The sequence below is a fragment of the Pangasianodon hypophthalmus genome, chromosome 21 (assembly GCF_027358585.1).
Source record: "Pangasianodon hypophthalmus isolate fPanHyp1 chromosome 21, fPanHyp1.pri, whole genome shotgun sequence".
Lineage (NCBI taxonomy): Eukaryota > Metazoa > Chordata > Actinopteri > Siluriformes > Pangasiidae > Pangasianodon > Pangasianodon hypophthalmus.
The window spans coordinates 13477109-13496580 of NC_069730.1; the positions used below are offsets into that span (position 1 = coordinate 13477109).

The 19472-nt window shown below is 35.7% G+C and overlaps 1 protein-coding gene across 1 annotated transcript; it reads left to right on the forward strand.

The window, feature by feature from the left end:
* Nucleotides 1-1183: 1183 nt before the first annotated feature.
* Nucleotides 1184-19423, forward strand: sema4e (semaphorin 4e). Its single transcript, XM_034314561.2, has 15 exons — nucleotides 1184-2199; nucleotides 6266-6586; nucleotides 7024-7169; nucleotides 7923-7985; nucleotides 10410-10508; nucleotides 10674-10773; nucleotides 11063-11173; nucleotides 11471-11622; nucleotides 12464-12636; nucleotides 13366-13519; nucleotides 13987-14209; nucleotides 14366-14481; nucleotides 17106-17275; nucleotides 17739-17791; nucleotides 18067-19423. The coding sequence occupies exons 2-15, from the start codon at nucleotides 6484-6486 to the stop codon at nucleotides 18525-18527; spliced, it is 2124 nt and encodes a 707-aa protein (XP_034170452.2). The 5' UTR covers nucleotides 1184-2199; nucleotides 6266-6483; the 3' UTR covers nucleotides 18528-19423.
* Nucleotides 19424-19472: the final 49 nt, after the last annotated feature.

A 19472-nucleotide genomic window follows, 5' to 3' on the forward strand; every position in this document is an offset into this window, starting at 1 on the left:
CTCCTCTGTCCTGAAGGCTTTCTGGTGGCAGAAAACCGAAAGAAACAACTTTACCTCTGACTGTTACAAAGAGCTAACACTAGAGACTCCTTCCAAAATGCAAAATATATGTGTCCTTTCACCATATCAACAATTACACATTTTTTTTTTATCTGTTCATGTGGTACATCTGCCATACAATTCCCTGTGTATGAGTGGTTACTATAGAAACAATAATGTATTAAAACAAGTGCATTAATATCCTGTGATTTGCTTTATGACCAGAACGTCTATCCGAGCTGCTGTTAGAAAACAGAAAATTAATCAACACCATGTGACCAATCAAAATGGGGAATTCAGCAGCACTGTGGTATAAAGAATAAATATTCCTTTCAATAGATTACAAAAGTTTGCATACCCTTAGAAAAGAATGAAAAATTATTTAACATTATATTTTCATCGTATTATTTTCACAGATGTTCGTTTATTGTTACAAGGATCAAATAGTGTATGTTAAGATATTAGGCGTGAGAAAGAAGCAACGTGATACGAGTTCAGAAGTTTGCATCTCCTATTCTGATTGTGATAAATGTTCTCTAATCACAACAGGTCCATCTTTAGCCTCTGTCCTCTTTGTGTATCCTTTGAGCAACTTTTGTAATATAATATTTACACCTATTATCTCTATTCTGACATTTTAAGGCCAACCTCTAGCCATTCTTCTTTAAATACCTGTTTGAACTCTGCCTGATGTGATACACTGCCTTCTGAACAAGTCTGGAGACTAAAAGTTTGATGGCGAAACGTTCTTTTGGTACAGTACTTTCCAGATAACTTTTTCTGTTGCTGGTTTGGTGTGTTGCACTGCAGAATGCACCAAAAGCTTTCACACAGAAACTATGGAGGAAGAGCGGGTGCAAACCTCTTTTTTTTTTTCTTTCTTTTTTCTAAAGACCTCATTGTATTCTGACCCAGTAAACAACTAACATGGCCTATTGTGTCCAAAGGTCGCCTGTTATGCAAAATGACCACTAGATGGACCCAGTGATTGTCTATGATAAAGATCAGAAAGCTTCAGATTACACAGTTATGCTTAAATCAGGTGTAAACACGCACAGTGTCCCTTGCAAGTGCTGCGTTTTCCTTCCTTTAGACCTGATTTCTTTAATAATTGTGGTGCTTTATATTTAATTTTGATATAATCTGGAGATTCCGTGATGTTTCTGAGAGTTTTATTGTGCCACTGCATGAACATTTTCACATGCAGGTCAAGTTAAAAGTAAACAAACGGCTGCATGAGTGCCTGAAAGAGTGAATGTGTCAATGTATGCATGGTCAGGCTGGGCTAAGATAAGTGTGTGTTGACATCAGATAATGATTTGATATCAGCCCTGATCTTTGTTTTTCAAAGGCATGCACCATGCTTGCAAAAAGCTCAGGGTTCTGCATTATTGACACGTTGACAGGCTTGTTTTGTCAAAGTGTTTCCTCATGAGGAAAAGCACTGTTTTGAAATATGTGTGTGACAACAGGGAAGGAAAAAAAACCCCACCTCCTGGAGCCGTTAAACTCACCTGTTCTTGTCAAGACTTGTACGATCCGTTCCACCCTTCCTGTAACACAATGTGAAAACAAGACGTTCATGAATTTCAAAAGACCTTTGAACATAGATTCTGTCCATCTCAGTTCTCGGTGTTAATATGGAGTTATGCTATGTGATGAGGTTAGATAGAGCCATGTACTTTTGACCAGGAAACAAATGTTCACATTTATACAAGCTGCCATCATGTGAAGTGTTTGTGCTCCCCCTGTACACCTCTTACCCTCTTAGTTTCTTCCTTTCTCCCTCCTACAGTGACGTGTGTGTGTATGTGTGTGTGTGTGTGTGTGTGTGTGTGTGTGTGTGTGTGTGTGTGTGTGTAGCCTGTTGTGGCGTGTCCTTTCTCCTCAGCCCCACGGAGAGAGAAATCTAACTGTAGCTCTTTCACACTTCACTGCGGGACTCTAGCAGTTTGACTTCCAAAGCAACAATGCAGCCTACTTCATGAGCTCCACTCACACTGGCCTGGAGGAGAGACAACAACTTACCCACACTGCCTTGTAGCACTGAGCCCCTCCTTTTTACACTTTAAAATTTACTTGTTTTGCTTAACGGACAAGAGGAACATGTGTCGGATCAAGCTGCAAAGCTGCAAAGAGACTGAGGGTGGCTTACAAAAGGTAAGTCCTTAGCTGTCACATTTGCACTGAAATCAAACTGGGCTGCCTTGAGAAAGATTTGTTGATGAGTTGCACTAATTGCCTTTTTTTATGCATCTCAGTATCAGCTTCAGCCAGACAATATTGGACTGAATTTCTGTATCTCTCTATGCAATGATGTAGTCCTTAAATCCTAGACTTGGAATTAATAAATACTGACCATGGCCTTAAAGAAGCAAAGCTGACTGAAATCTTGATTCTCCCACCACCATGCTTCACAGTCTGCATGAGGTATTGGTGTGTAGTGCTCTTTCCCCTCCAAAAACATAGCATTTTATTTAATCTGTCCACAGAAGTTTAAGAAATGTTGTGGAACATCTAAGTGGTCTTTTGAAAATTTGTGCAGCCATATTTTTGTTTACTTCTTTGTTTTTTGAAAAGCAGTGGTTTTGTCCATAGTGTTCTCCCATTTACATTGTTCTAATAGCGTATACATGAACATAGGCTTTCGCCTTGTTCTAATTGCTTATCTGCATTGTTGTAGTTATAAGAAAGACTTATAAGCTATATTGATTGCTTTTTTTGCTTGTTTATTGTGCATCTGAGTATCAACTCAAACCTGACAATGAATTCTATCTGTAGCGTTGTAGGGTTTCAAATTTGGACTTGGAATTAAAGCACCTTTTTTGATACTTGATCTTGATACTCAACTTGGACTTTATTCTTTTTTTTTTTTTTTTTTTTTTTTTTTTTTTTTTTTGCCTGAATGAAATTTTCTGACTGAAATAATTGCGTATTGACTTTACTTGAGTGTAACAATGAGATGATTTTCATTTCAGAGCAAGTGATTCGACTATGCATTCTAAAGAAAAGAATATATATAGTTACAGAAATTTCCTGACGAGTATTTCTGTAAGCGGCGTATTTTATCTGGCTTTGCTTGAGGTTTCCTGCGAGGAAATGACTTGTTTTTGAAACCTGTGTACGCATGCACGTTACTGGATACTTGAACCTGAAACATGCAAAGCTGCAAAAACATTTTCTGACATTGGACTGGGTGCAGACACGTCCAGAGCATCGTACTCACTGGTCTCCAAGCAGCATTGCTCAATGACAGCTCCACTGCCATTAAAACACACCCTGCAGGGCTTGGCTCATTTCATGATAAGGGCCTTTAAAGCACACAAAGTTACATTTTAAGTGCTACAGTTTATTTATTAGTCAGTGTCTGTAGACTGAAATTGTTCTTCCTTACAGACTTTCTTAATATCTAACTACATTAGGGTAGAGTGCACAACATTTCGTTGTTGTTGTCAGTTCCTCTGTGCACTTTTCTCTTCTGTCTTGCTGAAAACCTGGTTTGAGTAATCAACAGACTATAATTAGTTGGCTCATATGTGTCAGGAGCTGGGATTAAACAGGCTTGGTTTCAGGGCTGTCTGTCTTCTGAGCAGTGGTCGAATTGTAAAATATCCTTTTCGAGGGGCTGGTGGTCTAGTCATATATGACACACTTTATACTGGGATTAGTCTGTCTATTTCTTTACAAAGGTTTCTTCTGAAAGCATTTAAATTCCTGTGAACTTACATGAAATGAAATCAATTTCACAAGAAGAAGGAAGTGACTCTCTAAATTGCGTATGCTAGAAAAGCTTATATGAACTAGTTAGGTAGTTATTTGGCTAGCTAGACAATATAGTAAGTAAGCATAAATTTGCTGGTATGACATCTCTCAGATTATGATGGAATTCCACATTTGCAGGGAAATGTTTGAGAACCTTTTGGAATTTCCATATTAATCATTTATAAATGTGGTCTGATCTCCATCCAAGTCATAAAATAAACATACATAAACAACTGTACCTTTCATTTCTTTATTGAACACATTGACTGAATCCAAAAACAAAAAAATAAAAATATGTGAACCCTTTGTATTTAATAACCGGTAAAGCCTCTTTAGACGCAACAACCTCCACCTGTAAATGCTGATCAAGCTCGCACTAAACAGCATCTCTACCAAACAATTTCAGTTTGGTGTGACATGGCCAGGTGCAGAACAACGTTACAGATACCATCCTACAGTTTAGTATTTTCAAATGATAGCACATCATGTCTTATTACTCTAATAAAACAGCTATTTGCCAATTATTTCCATTTTTCCTTGTTAAAGAATGACATTTCTGTTAATAATTCCATTTAAAGTTGTGGAATGCCTGTGAAACAAGTCTGACTTATCACATACCTTATAGATGATTAAATTAATAAGATGGAAGACTTTCCCACGGGGAAAAACTTAAAGCAACAGCTTTACATCTGACTATTACAAAGTGCTAACACTGGCGACTCTTTCCTAAATATTCAGTAAGCATCTCCTTACAGAAAGCACAATGGACAATTACACTTTGTTAAAGAACATGTTGTAAATGTGTTTTATTATTATTATTATTATTATTATTATTATTATTATTATTATTATTGTTGTTGTTGTTACATTAATAATATTATACATTATTATTATTATTATTATTATTATTATTATTATTGTTGTTGTTGTTGTTACATTAATAATATTATACATGAACATTATTATTATTATTATTATTATTATTATTATTGTTGTTGTTGTTGTTGTTGTTACATTAATAATATTAATAATTTTACTAATTTTGTTACATTAATAATATTAATAATATTAATGTTGTTACATTAATAATAATAATTAATAATAATATTTTTATACATGAACATTATTATTATTATTATTATTATTATTATTATTATTATTTGATTATGTAGAACATCTACCATAAAGCTCACTGTGAATTAACTGCTACTATAGACATGATAACATATTTGAACTAGTATGTTCATTTATATAAACCTATAATTTGCCCTGTAGCTGGAACTACTGTTAAAGTCGCTAATAAACATTTAAATTAGACAATAAACAACACCAATCACATTCAAGAAATGCAACAGCACTGTGGTATAAGAGTAATTAATGCAGAAATTCTGGTAGGTTCAAATAGTTGCCAAACATTTTTTTAAAACTGCATTGCATGAATTGTACGTGTGCTGTATGTGTTGCATGTTCATCTTGTCCAACATCCGCAAATGAATAGAGAAAAATTGAATATAACAATGCATTTAGTGACATAATGTGGTGAATACCAGAATTCACAAGAAGACCAGTGGTCTAGATTGTTAAGAGGAAGGATGCGAGTACTGCTTCTGTGGAACTCACTGTTTGACCATGTATTTTCAGTGCTGTGGTTATACACAAAGCTTAAACAGGATTAGCTGATCATTCCAGCCACAGCCTTTAAACTGACATTCTTATAGGTTCAGTTCTTCTTTCAGATTTCAGATGGCTTAAAGGATTTTTCTCTCTTACTGATATGCGCATTATCATAGTAGCAGAATCTAACGTGCTTGTTCTAATGTAATGTTAAGACAGGAAACTGTGACTCTGTAGCCTATAATAATCTAGAGTGTGATCTATGCTGTCCTTGTTGAATTTATTTTCTTGGAAATTTTTTAACTGAGTAAAATCTAAATGTTAGTAACATAAAAATACTTGTGGGAATACACACTCTACAAATTCCTAGGGTTCCTCTTGAGGAAAAGTGAGTGCATTTATGAGAAAATATAACAGGAACTAAAGTCCTCATCTCAAATGTCATTTTTAAATCTAGATCATATGCAGTACGTCTCATTTCACCTTGCACCTCTGCAGTACAGCAATCTGAATACAATCTGTTTAATTATAAGAAATTTTCATTAATCCAAGCACTTCATGCATCATGTTGGGAAAAAAAAATAGCATCGTTTCACATTTAGTAAAGAATTAAAATTTTTGAAGTGACGCACATGCTGATCTGATTCTTAGCTTAAACCAGCAGTATATTTTGGCATCTGTGGTTTTGCTGTACCAGCCTCTATAGCCTGTTGCCTGTGCAGAAGAAGCTTTTTGCAGCCACATTTACATCACTATAGCAGTATAACAGAATTATTGCTGCTTCTTATGTTTTGTTTTGTTTTTTTTTTTTTTTTTAAATCTTCCCCTCTGTCTCTCCTGATTTTCCCAGATGGCTTCACACGGTTCCTGGTTCTTTGAAGAGGCAGCCTACCTGAATAAAACCAAGCTATATATCTCGGTATGAAGGCGGTGTTGACTGGAGAAGAAAAGTAACGTAGTGAGGCTGAGGTTGCAAAGCGCGGGCAGAATTTCAATACTTTACAGTGTGACCATTTGAGAGACTAAGAGTGGCCTTGTGCTGTAGCAGAGACTCGAAGAGCTAAGGACATGTTGCTCCTCCTCATACTGTCTTTTTGGGGTCCAGCTGTATTGACTTCTGGCCAGGTTAGGCCTTTGTACGGCACACCACGGAAAACATTTACTCTGAGCAGTAAGTGAGCTGTCTTTTTTTTTTTGTTTTGTTTTTTTGTTTTTTTAAAAAAAATATATTAAAAGCACATTGATGAGTTGTTGTCATATGGTTAAAAATTGTTGATTTAAATTCTTACTTTTGTTAAACCACACACAGAATCTCTTACTGGAAATGTGGAAGATCCTCACAGTATGTAATTAAAAAGAAATGATTTTAGACCATTTCTGAGCATTTGAACGTTGTAGCCTTCATGATATCAGGACTGCAAATGCAAATACACAAAACATTATTCAGTTTCTGATTAACCCACAATACAGTATCCTCTGCTAATTAATCCAAATCTTACTGCTACTTCAGTTCTTTGTACTCTTTTTTTATTATGAGCAGCACAAGTCTTTCCTCCCAATAGCTACTCCACCACACTGGGCACTAAAAGCCTGTTCTGCTGTTGCTAGGTAACAGAGGACATGTTTTTCGAGAGGAGGGAGTGTGGAACTACTCCACCATGCTCCTGAGGGAAGACATCGGTGTGCTCATCCTGGGCGCTCGAGAGGCCATCTTTGCCCTGGACCTCGCTAACATCACCCACAAGAAATCTATGGTCAGGGAAATGATAAAAAAAAAAATGTTTAAGATTGTTCACAATGCTCTGGGAACACTCTTTTCCTTTAGAACTGACTCTCTCTCTCTCTCTCTCTCTCTCTATATATATATATATATATATATATATATATATAATTTTATTTTTTTTTACTAGTTGTTAAATAGTACAGCACCTACCTCTCATAATGTCTTCCATCTCGTGTATAAAGCCTGATCATTAAATATTCAATGTTCAATATTCAATTCAAATATTCAACGAGATGACATTATGAGAGGTAGGTGCTGTGCTAGTGAGAGATTTAACAACTAGTAAAAAAATAAAATTTTAATCATTTTAAACTTTTTTTTTTTAATTTAACTTTTAACTGGCATTTATAATTTGCCTTAGTCTTATGCTACTTTTTAAATTACATTTATATTATTTTAATTATTATACTTTTATTCTAGTTTCACACATTTATTATTTTTTATATATATTATATTGTTTATATTATTCTCTTCTATTCTCTTCTATATATTTTCTCTTTTTGTCACTGCTATTATTCACTATTTAAATATTCATTATTAAATATTCACTATTTTATTTAGTTTTTTATGTCTTGTGTCACTGTAAAGCACTTTGAGCTGCATTTTAAATGAATAAAAGGTGCTACATAAATTATTATTATTATTATTATTATTATTATTATTAAAACTGTTTGCTTATTTAAGGCTGTATCAGTGGAGAAATATACTGCTTGTTCTTTTGTAGGTAAAGTGGGAGGTGACTCCAGAGATGAGGAAGACTTGTTCAAACAAAGGGAAAAATTTGGCGGTGAGGTCTTTTTTTTTTTTTTTTTTTTTTTTTTTTTTTGCTGTAAAGCTTATAATAAAATTATACAGATAAAACCTGAGGGAGTTCCATCAGGGGGTTTTGTTAGCTTGAATGTTGACATTATGCATCTCCTCTCACATATATTCTGATCAATGCTGACTAAAACTGGAGTTTAGTGACTTTTGCCTGCCATTTGTCTCTTCTCACATTGAGCACACACCATTATCCGGAGTAACTTACTTAAGAAAAAGTGTGATCTCTGTGACTTTGCTTTGGTACCAGATGGGCTGGTTTGAGTATTACATAAACTGCTGAGCTCCTGGGAATTTGACGCACAACAATCTCTAGAGTTTACACAGAATAGTGCGAAAAACAAAAAAAACACTGAGTAAGAGACCGTTAGGGTTTACTCAAACCAGCCCTTCTGATCACAGAGATCAGACTTTTTCTTCATTCTGATGTTTGATGTGAACATTAACTGAAGCTCTTGACCTGTATCTGCATTTGCATTGCGCTTCTGACACATGATTGGCTGATTAGATTACTGCATGAATGTGCAGATGTAATGTGTATTTCATTCATTCATTCATTCATTCATTCATCATCGTAAACCACTTTATCCTGGTCAGGGTGGTGGTGGTGGTTCCACAGCCTATCCCAGGAATACTGGATGTAAGACAGGAATACACCCTGGACGGAACACCAATGCTTTATAGTCTCAATCAAAAAACATATACTCATGCTAGCGAAAACAAGTTAAGGTGTAAAAATACATCAAGCTAAAAAAACTAAAAAAAAAGAGGAATACAACAAGAGTTAGCATAGCAACAAAAACAACGTGCATGTATTTATACTTATTGATCAACACAAACGCCTATTTAACGCAACCTCCATTTTCTAAAGTTTCACTCAGAAGCTGTGAGTTATATTATACGAGAATGAGCTACATGTTCCTGATCCATGTAGGCTACATGTGAAAATGTACATGTGTAAAATGTTTGTTTGGCAACATGTATTTCAGGTTTCCTCATTTTCTCATTTGCCAAACTTTGTAGTTAACAATTATTCACTACAATGACAATACAGGCCTACTGCATGGATAAACACTGGAAATGTAATGCTAGATCAAGCCAGCAGTTTGATTAATTCAAGAAAACTATATTATACAAAAATCGCATTTTGACCAAAATTGAGTTTTTCTGCCAATAATATACTTTGACACCTCTATATTAAGGAAACACAAATATATCTGATCAAAACAATGTTTTTATTTAGGCTAATTTCTGACCTTGCCTTGGCTTTCTGCCTGCAAAGATTACACGTTTAACAAAACAATCAGTGCCTGAATATCAGGTTTAACTCGTAACTATCCAACAACTTGATCTAAAAGAGCTAATGGAAATAAGCCTAATCACAGTTTGTAATCAGATACCAATTGTCAAAATGTTAGCGATGCTCCTCCACTGTCACGTCATCATCAGAACAGAGAAGAGCACTTGCACAATTTGGAAATATGACCATGAGCAAATGACCTGATAAAAGGATATTAATAACAAGAAAATTAATCAACAGAACACTACTCATTGAATGAATCAGTGATTACTTCCCCGCCGGTGTTAGCAGAGCTCAGTGGAGTGACGAGACAATGATAAGGACATTTTTTTTTTAGATGATGTTGATAATCAGTGATAACTCATTTCTTACTGTAAACTAACTTTGATTTTCACAGTGATGTTTTTACCTAAGTAAATTATAACTGTAGATGAAGGCAGGAGGAACTGAAATTAAATACATACATGTGATTTCCTCCTTTCCTTTTTCACAGCAGACTTTAAAAATGCTAATAAGTGGAAGACTTTACTTATGCTTGATATATGTGCAAATAAGACAACAATTTCAGTACAGGAAAGCCTATATATTGAAAATGTCAAAATTTTACCATATGAGGGGTCTTCCAAGGCCACCACAGATATGTAAACATACGTAAACACTCATGTGTGTAACAAATCATACATTTCCTAATACAGTAAAGAACTAGACCTACAATCTGAATAAAATTAGTCTAAGAACTAGAAGTTTTCCACACCCCCAAGGCCATATTTCTTTGGAACCCTGGATAGCTTCAACACTTTTGTGCAGTAGATATAAAATGTCCTCTGGAAAGAGTCTACTAGTGAGTACTGTGTGTAAACAAACATCATTACTGACATCATCTGATTAGGAACAGGTACGCAATCACATAAAGTCACGATCTGCAACTCGTCTTCAGTGAGTCCTAAACTAGGCCATGAAATTATTCCTCTTTATTCTTCTGTCATGTGTTGTTCTGTGAACTGGTGTGGAATGAATAGAATCTCTGTTTTCTGACAGTCCAGATTGTCATAATTCACTGGACTCTGTATTCCCCGTTTTTTTCCATTCCAGACTGAGTGTCAGAACTACATCCGGATCCTTCATAAAATGCCAGACGGCAGGATGTATGTGTGCGGTACCAATGCTTTCATTCCAACGTGTGATTATATGGTGAGTAATTTCTCGCTTTATTTTACTGCGAAATGCCACTAGTATATTATTGCAGACATTAGCAAAGTTTCAGTCTTTGTCAATGTTTTGCCGTGTTTTACCACACCGTGTTTTACCACACCGTTTAGAGGTTTCATGTCGCCTGTGCTGTGTTCTGTCTTCCAGTCTTACACAGACGGCATCCTGGCTCTGGAAGGTAAACAACTTGATGGGAAAGGAAAGTGTCCATTTGATCCTGTCCAGAGATACGCCTCTGAACTTGTTGGTAGGTGCTTCATCTCTCTTAATGCATAACTGCTCCATGACGTAACAGACCAAAGAACACAATGTTCAGTCAGTGAGTTAGTTAATGATTTTAGTTCCTAACTTTTTTTTTTTTAATTCCTTTTCCAGTTTAGTACATGCATTATATTCATTATAAATGTCCATCCACTTTAATACAGATGCTGCTCATGATATCTGATATGATACTTTTGATTGTTTTAAAGGAAAGTAACCCAATAATATCATTATAATGTTATAATATTATTATTACAATTCTGGTTGCCATTTAGATGGAGAGCTATATTCTGCTACATTTATGAATTTCCTGGGCTCAGAACCGGTTGTGATGCGAAGCTTAAATGACACCATACGAACTGATTTCTTGACTTCCTGGCTCAATGGTAAAAATGTGTTAAACACACACACATACACACACACACACACACAATGTGGTCAATGTAAAAATCAAACAATACACTGGCACCAATTTTCATGTAAATCTTATCGCACTGAGAAACGGATAAAGATTTTGGAACTGAAAGATTTTGGTGATGGAATTGAACAATTTCTGGTGTTGAATAAAATTGAAACCTCTAATCTAGTTTACATCTAGTTTAGTTGTGACATTCTTTAATTCTTTGAACTTGAGATTCTTCTACTCAACTTAAGATTGAGTATCACTGATTGTGTGATTTCAGAGCCCATTTTCATTGGCATGAAGCACGTGGCTGAAGGAAAGGAAAACCCACAGGGGGATGATGACAAGATTTACCTCTTCTTTAGTGAAACAGCTGTGGAATACGACTCCTACACTAAGCTGGAAGTGTCAAGGGTGGCCCGCGTCTGTAAGGTACTCTTCCCTGCAACAGGATGTTCCTTGGTGAACATTACAGTTCTTTTCCTGAATTTAATCATTTTCATGCAAATGATTAGTTTCCTTATTATACACGACAGCTTTTCTAACTGCTTGTGCAACATCTTAGGGCAGTTGAACATACATATACAGTCATGGGGAAAAAGAAAGTACGCCCTCTATCAATTCAATGTTTTTATTCACCATGGCCTATATAACAATTGCATGGTCCTGATCAACTTCTATAAACAAACAAATAATCAGAGGTGACTGCAAAAAAAATAACAGATTTCAATATAAAAAAATATATCTTAACAAGTGAGAATATCTTGATATTGAATATGGGCAAATTTATCTAATATTTCTATTTTGAGATCATTATAAATCAAATAATATAAGATTATTCAGCCTGCTTTTTTTTGCTTTTATACATCAGTAGAATACATTTTCTTATTCTACTGGCAGATACTTTTGCTTCTTTCAAGAAATAAATGCTTAAAATTAGAAATATTATCTGCCCATAGAACAAAACTTTTCCAATAAATATTTGGTTTTATATATATATATATATATATATATATATATATATATATATATATGTATGTGTGTGTGTGTATGTATATATATATATATATATATATATATATATATATATATATATATGTATGTGTGTGTGTGTGTATGTATATATGTATATGTGTGTGTGTGTGTATATGTATGTATATATATTTGGTTTATAATGTGAAATACTAAATAAATATGACTACGGTCACCTGCTACCTTTTTCTTGTAGCTTTGTAGCAATTTTTCCTCATTCCCTCTCATCTCTCCTTGCTAGGGGGATGTGGGAGGACAGCGGACATTGCAGAAGAAGTGGACATCATTCCTAAAGGCTCGTCTGGACTGTCCTCTCCCTCAAACCAAACTGCCTTTCCTCATGCAGGATGTGTTCCTCTTCTGCCCAGGCGATTGGACAACCTGTGTGTTCTATGGAGTCTTCACTCCTCAGATGTGAGTATGGTTCAGTTCAAACATGCCAGCAAAGTAGGTTTGAATAACTGTAATGAAGACCCTGCAAAAAATCACCACTTTAAAACAAATCATGATTTTGATTGTAATCAAGATTGTGGTTAAACAACAGTGCAACAGTGCACATAGCAGTCAGACCATAAGATGACATAAAACCAGAAGATGACTAAAATATTACCACTTGTATTAAATCAGCCTGAGGCGCTGTGACATAGCAACACTGCACCACCTTGCCGTCTTTATATTTCATACACCAGTGCATACTAAATACTGATTCTCAAAATATGCAGAATGTGAGAATTATTGTTTGGTTTACTAAATAGTCATGTGAAAGCCTGTCAGTCAAATTCAATCATGTTGCCTCAGAAACTGCTTTATTTTTGTGTAAAGTATTTTTACTAGAGTGTTTTATTATGATCTGTAATGCTTTAATTTTTGGAGATTACATGATGCAATGAGGTGAGGGCAAAATTATTTAAGGGAGTCAAAACCTGCCTTCATTTCAAATTGGAATGCAATGTAAAGCCAATAATTGCTTAAATATTTTTTTCCTCTGATTCGTCAACTACTAAGATGTCACAGCCAGTTAAAAACTAGTGTAGAAAATAATCATAACTGTAGCATATTCCAGAAACTCAAGACTTAATTAGAAATAGTTTTATTAATCTCCATGCTAACATACTAATTTCATAGTTGTGATTTGACTGGCAGGGACATGTCGCAGTACTCTGCAGTGTGCGCCTACAGGATAGAAGACATCACGGAAGTGTTCTCTGAAGGCAAATTCAAAACACTGCACAATGAAAATTCCATTCCAAAATGGGTGACATACCACGGAGATGTGCCTGACCCCCGTCCCGGAGCTGTGAGTTCAACATTTATCAACTTATTCTGCAACAATCATTTTCACATGTTAGCTACAGTGATGGAAAAAGGACTTTAATTTAAGTGAGAATATAATAAACAGAGTAGTACCACAGTACACAAATCGAATGCTCGATTTTGATTGGTCAGAAGGTGTCGATTAATTTTCTATAATAGTGCAGCTCGGACAATAGTTCCAGTTGCAAGGGTTACATTAATGCTCTTGTTATCATTTCCATAGTAATAACTTACACAGGGACTTGCATGGAATATGACATTTGAATTGGTATATTTTCTGTCCAAAAGTACCCTAAATCACCCTGTATTTGTATTGCCTTTCTTCATACTTGTACTATTTTGTATAACTCTATGCCTGGTTAGCTATGCAGATTCTCTGAGTTATTTATGTTATCTGTTGCTCTCTCTCACTCTCTCTCTCTCTGTGGGTGTGTGGGTGTGTGTGTCTAGTGTATTAACAATGACGCAAGGCAGAAAGGGTTTTCAAAGTCCTTGGACCTGCCTGATAAAACCCTTCAGTTTATCAAAGACAGGCCACTGATGGATCAGGCAGTGAAGCCGCCTTCCCAGCAACCCCTACTGGTGAAGAAAGGAGCTGCGTTTACATGTATAGTGGTGGCCAGCACTACTGCCCTGGATGGGAGCATCCATCAGGTCATGTTTATTGGCACAGGTAATCATTTAGTGTACAGTTTACATCATTTATCAAGATTTATACATTTTATGGGTTACAATAGTCTAACCAAAACACCTTTAAATACATCCAGGACAGCAAATTCTAGTGCTTGCTCACATAAGCATTAACAAATCAAATGTGTGTTTGTAACAGCAAGTGGTTCAGTGCTGAAAGCAGTCGACTATAACGGAAATATGGTGATAATAGAGGAGGTGCACCTCTTTAAGCATTCTGAGCCAGTGAAGATACTGCGCCTCTCCACCACCATGGTAAGCCTCAGAACACGTTTACATTTGATTTTCTCCTCCCTGAAGCTACACCAAGACTTTAGAGATTAGAAGCTGTTTTTAAATCTGAGTACAGTTCCAGGAACTGATCCCTGGTCAACCTGGAAGTGGTGGACTAAGGCTTGTTTCAGGACTGGATGTTGGTTAAAATGGTTTAGTTGTCATGCTATGTCCTGTTTTAATGTTCATAATGGCAGGGATGGGGATATTGCAGATATTGTCAGAAGCTCATATTCTCATATTCTTTGTATATAAGTGAGCAACTTTGACTCACCTTGTCCCAGTCCTGAAAAAAAATATCATTAACTAGCTACATTTGTTGTAAATTTTACCTAATTATTTCTATTCTATTTCTATGGTGATATTCTGTGGGGGAAAAACAGTTTTGCAGTTTTGCTAGTCTCCATCAGTGAACAGTTGAAACCTTCATTTGAAACCTATAATGAATTTCCTGGTTACACAATTGCACTTTTTGACCATGTAGTACACAGTTATAGAAGGGAATGATTTATAATTACACTATCCGAGTTCCCTTTTGAGTCTGGTTCTTCTCAAGGTTTCTTCCTCATATCGTCTCAGGGAGTTTTTCCTTGTATGTTCACCTCTGGGTTTCTCATTACGGCTAAATCTATACATTTAAAATTTATATCCTGAATTTATATATTTCTGTAAAGGTGCTTTGTGACTATGTCCATTGTTAAAAGCGCTATACAATAAAACTGAATTGAATTGAATTTTCTCTAGTGTTAGGTAAGTTAGTTTGGGGGTTATCTCTAAGCTAGTTTTGTGAGGTGTCTATGATCCCCAAGGAATATAAGATTATGACTTGTGTTTCAAAATAAATCTGAACTTTAGTTTGCTCTGTATGATAGCCACCAGCTTTTCACATCATTCTTTCACTCAGACTTCCCTTTTTATGCTAACCTTTCCTGCTAGCAACTGTGAATGATCAGCAAGCCATTTAGTGCTCATAGCAAGCTCTACTGAAATTTAGCTAATTTGAAATTTATTTCAATTCAGTTCACAAATATTTGTCTTAGCTGAACTCTAAGCTGAAGCAAAAGATGTTATTAGCAAGTTATTAGGTAGGCTGCTAATAACCCTATGCTATGGAATATGTGTAGCTGGGCTTTTTTTTTTTTTTTTTTACAGATCCATCCATGTACATGATTGACAATAAACTGTGTCTCTTCTTTATTATAGTATGTAGTAAATCGAGTCGAAAGCTTAGTTATGTACTTTAGCTGCTTTTGAAGAGAAAAACTAAAGCAAAATGTGAATAAATGTGTCTATAATGAGAGTTTTCAGTCAGAAACTGCCATGCCCTGTGTATCTGTGCATCTATCAGTGTAAGAATCTGATAGACTAGGCTTTTTTTTTCTCATTGGACCGACAAGACAATTGGCTATTTTCATTTACGTAATATAGCCACCTTGCTGAGCGTTACACACTGCCTCATCCATATTTCAAGCAGTGGCCTGTCTCTAGTCCATACAGTCTCGGTTCATACTCTGCACAATCAGTTCAGGCTTACAGCTAAATGCTACATTACTGTTTAAAAAAAAAACAAAAAACAGCAAATATTCAATTCCATCAACAAATTACAAATAACAGTTCTAAGCATAAATATTCAATACAAGTTTCAGCATGCTGCTTGCTCATATAAATGTCTAGAGCACATCCAACAAACTGTAGTCTGTTTGTGCTGATTTGTGTTAGCTTGGTTTTTGAGATTGTAATGTCTACATTTTAAAGCAATTCTTTTTAACCACATTAGTATCATTTATTTATGCTGATTTGTGCTACACAAAATCAGTTAGGTATTTTTAGACTTGTTATACATTATACTTTTTGCTCTGCTCATTTGGCTGATTCCTGGTGTTTTGTCAGTCTCTGTCATTAATATGTAAATGCTACAATATCAAAATAAATAAATAAATAAACATACGGAAATAATTTATATACACTATATGGCCAAAAGTATGTGAACACCTGACTATAACACTCATATGTGCTTTTTGAGCATCCCATTCTAGATTTAGTCTCACTCTGCTGTTATAATAAACTTCATTCTTCTGGGAAGGCTTTCCACTAGATTTTGGAGCATGGCTGTGGGGACGTGGCCATTCAGCCACTAGAGCAGTACTAGACATGAATTCTTAAAGTTACAGCATACAAAGACATTCTAGACAATTGTGTGCTTCCAACTTTGTGGCAACAATTTGTTGTGTGACGGTCAGGTGTCCATATACAGTACATCTATACATCTACCATATATTGTGTATAAAGGGGATAGGGGGAATTTATTTAGTTAGAGAGAATATTTTATAAAATGCAGTTCTTGAGTGAATTGTTCATATTTGCTCATACTGAACACATTTTAGGAAACATGCAAACCTAAAATATTAATTTAGTGCCATCATCATTCACACTGGTATGGGATAAAATAACTGTATATCATTACTTAATGACTTTCTTATCATTATTATCCAATACTCATTTTATGATTCATTTCATTGTTTCTACTTCAGCTTGAGATTCAGTTTCTGTTTGATTCTGCTTTTGTTTGACCCTCTTTTCAATAACTGGTGTACATATTTTGTCAGGGTCAGTTGTATGCAGGCTCAGAGGTGGCAGCAGTGCAGATGCCACTTAGTACGTGTGACCATTACACCTCCTGTATGGACTGTGTGCTGGCCAGAGACCCCTACTGCGGCTGGGACCTCATCTCTAACAGCTGCATTGCTATAAACAGCGCTCGACCAGATACACATGGGTAATGAGCATACACTACTCATATATTGTAATGTAGTGTTGTACTGAATAAATAATCACATGGCATGCTGTTATAGGAAAACAGGAATAGGAACAAGGGGTTGTTTGATGCAGTCTGAAGTTTATCCTACAACAGCATGTCCCTAACAAGCTTATTCCTTTTATACCACAGCAATTTGCCAATGATTAACATTTTTTTATTTATTAAAGAATGACATCATACTTTTCTCCAGTTATTCAGTAGCTACATTTAATGTTGTGTAATGTCTTCTAAACAAGTTAGTTCTTGTTATGTTACATCAGCTATAAACAGTCATTCCCTTCTGACCAATCAGAATCAAGAATTAAACAGCACTGTGATCTAAAATATTGTATTGACTGTACTAGAGCCTATGCCTGAAGTGGTCATATTAGATATATTTGACTTTCTCTCATGTCCCTTTATTTTTTTTTTTCTCCTAAAGTGAGGTGGTTCAGAGTCTGAGAGATGGAAATGCTACACGTTGTCCTGCAGTCGGTATGTTAACACATGGATTTTTATATGCAATAGTAGAGTTAGTCTTTTCTAACTCTACTATTGCATATAAATCTGTAAATCTCAGTATTTACACTTAAAAAATCTTAAGGAACTTCTTCATTTACTGTATGGGAGAATATACATGCAACAGAACTGGTTTAAGTCCATTGTGACTTTGTCATTAAAGCACTCATTAAATTACTCTGAAGGAGTAAACTAACAATATAAATGAAGAAGAATTAAGGTGACTGAATTAACATGTTTTTGTGTTACAGAGAGCACTAAGACCATTAAACTCTTCCACCCGGGTAACATGGTCAGGCTACTGTGCCAGCCGGGATCAAACCTGGCCCGAGTGCAGTGGCGTGTAAACGATCACCCAGTTGAAAACTCCAACATGTACCACATTCAACACAACACCCTGTTCATCCTTAATGCCTCGGACAGCGATACCGGCCACTACACCTGCACCTCTGTAGAGTCCTCCAATGGCAAAGACTATGTCACCAAAATTGCTACGTATGAGCTGAGGCTGTGGAACATTCAGATGGATGCTTCGGTCCAGCCGCAGGTGCAGGAACAGCGGAACACCCTCTTGGCCCTCCAAGCTGTAGTCACCATCCTAATGCTGGTATTAGTGGCGCTTGTGACATGGAACTTCTACAAAGGGCATATCACCATCGCGAGATGCTTCAATAAAACTGAGGAAAGCCCACGGAGTATGTCTTCCTATTAGGAACCACTGCAAACAGTAGACAGAAATAAGGCAGCAGCAACAGTAATAATAATCAGAACAGAATAACTGGATTCTCCTTCAGCATAATGGACATAAAGAGTTGTAGAGAAGTTTGTTATTTATATACCTTATTCTGCAGACCCTCACAGACAAATCCAATATAATACAGTTCCTTAGGTCAAACCACACACTCTGGATTGTTTGGAGTTTTAATACAGACTGAGACTGTGGACCTTTTGCAGAGTGTTTTCCAGAAATAGTTTTATTATACATGTTTCATTACTTAGTATTATAGTGTGCTTTCAGTAACACTTTAAAGCCCTAATGCACTGAAATGGTTTTAAGTACAGCATGCTTTGTTGTCGATTTAATAAAAAAAAGTCAAGCTGCCAAATGGATTTGAAGATGTATTGAAGATATATAGACTACTAGACAGGATTATAGAATCAAACATCCATAAGACTTGACCATAATCCGTGTTCTGTTTTTTTTTAATGCTATAAAAATATATTCAGTGGATGAGAATGACACCACCACCAGTTTGCACCAGTTTTTAAATGAACAAATCAGTCGAACTGTAGCTAAATTTTTTTTGTGAAGGTCTCAGTGCACATCTGGAGCCCGTGCACGTCTTTTCAGATAGATATTTCTTTCAACATCTGTGCCAGAAAACATATTTCACACATCCAGACCTCTACGCTGTACTTTTAAAATGTGTGCTGTTCAAACTTGCAGCTTCTGAAGCCTCCAGCTTCAGAGCTCAGTTGCCAGTACAATAACTCACTGAAGCTTGCAGAACTTACACCGCTCTTATTGCTCACTGTGTAACGTCTTTGAAATTCTAACATTCTGTGAGGAATTGATTTGTTTTCGGATTAAAAGAAACTGTGAATTTGTGTGATTTTGTAATGTCTTCTGTGTACAGAACCATGATTCTCAGTGTAT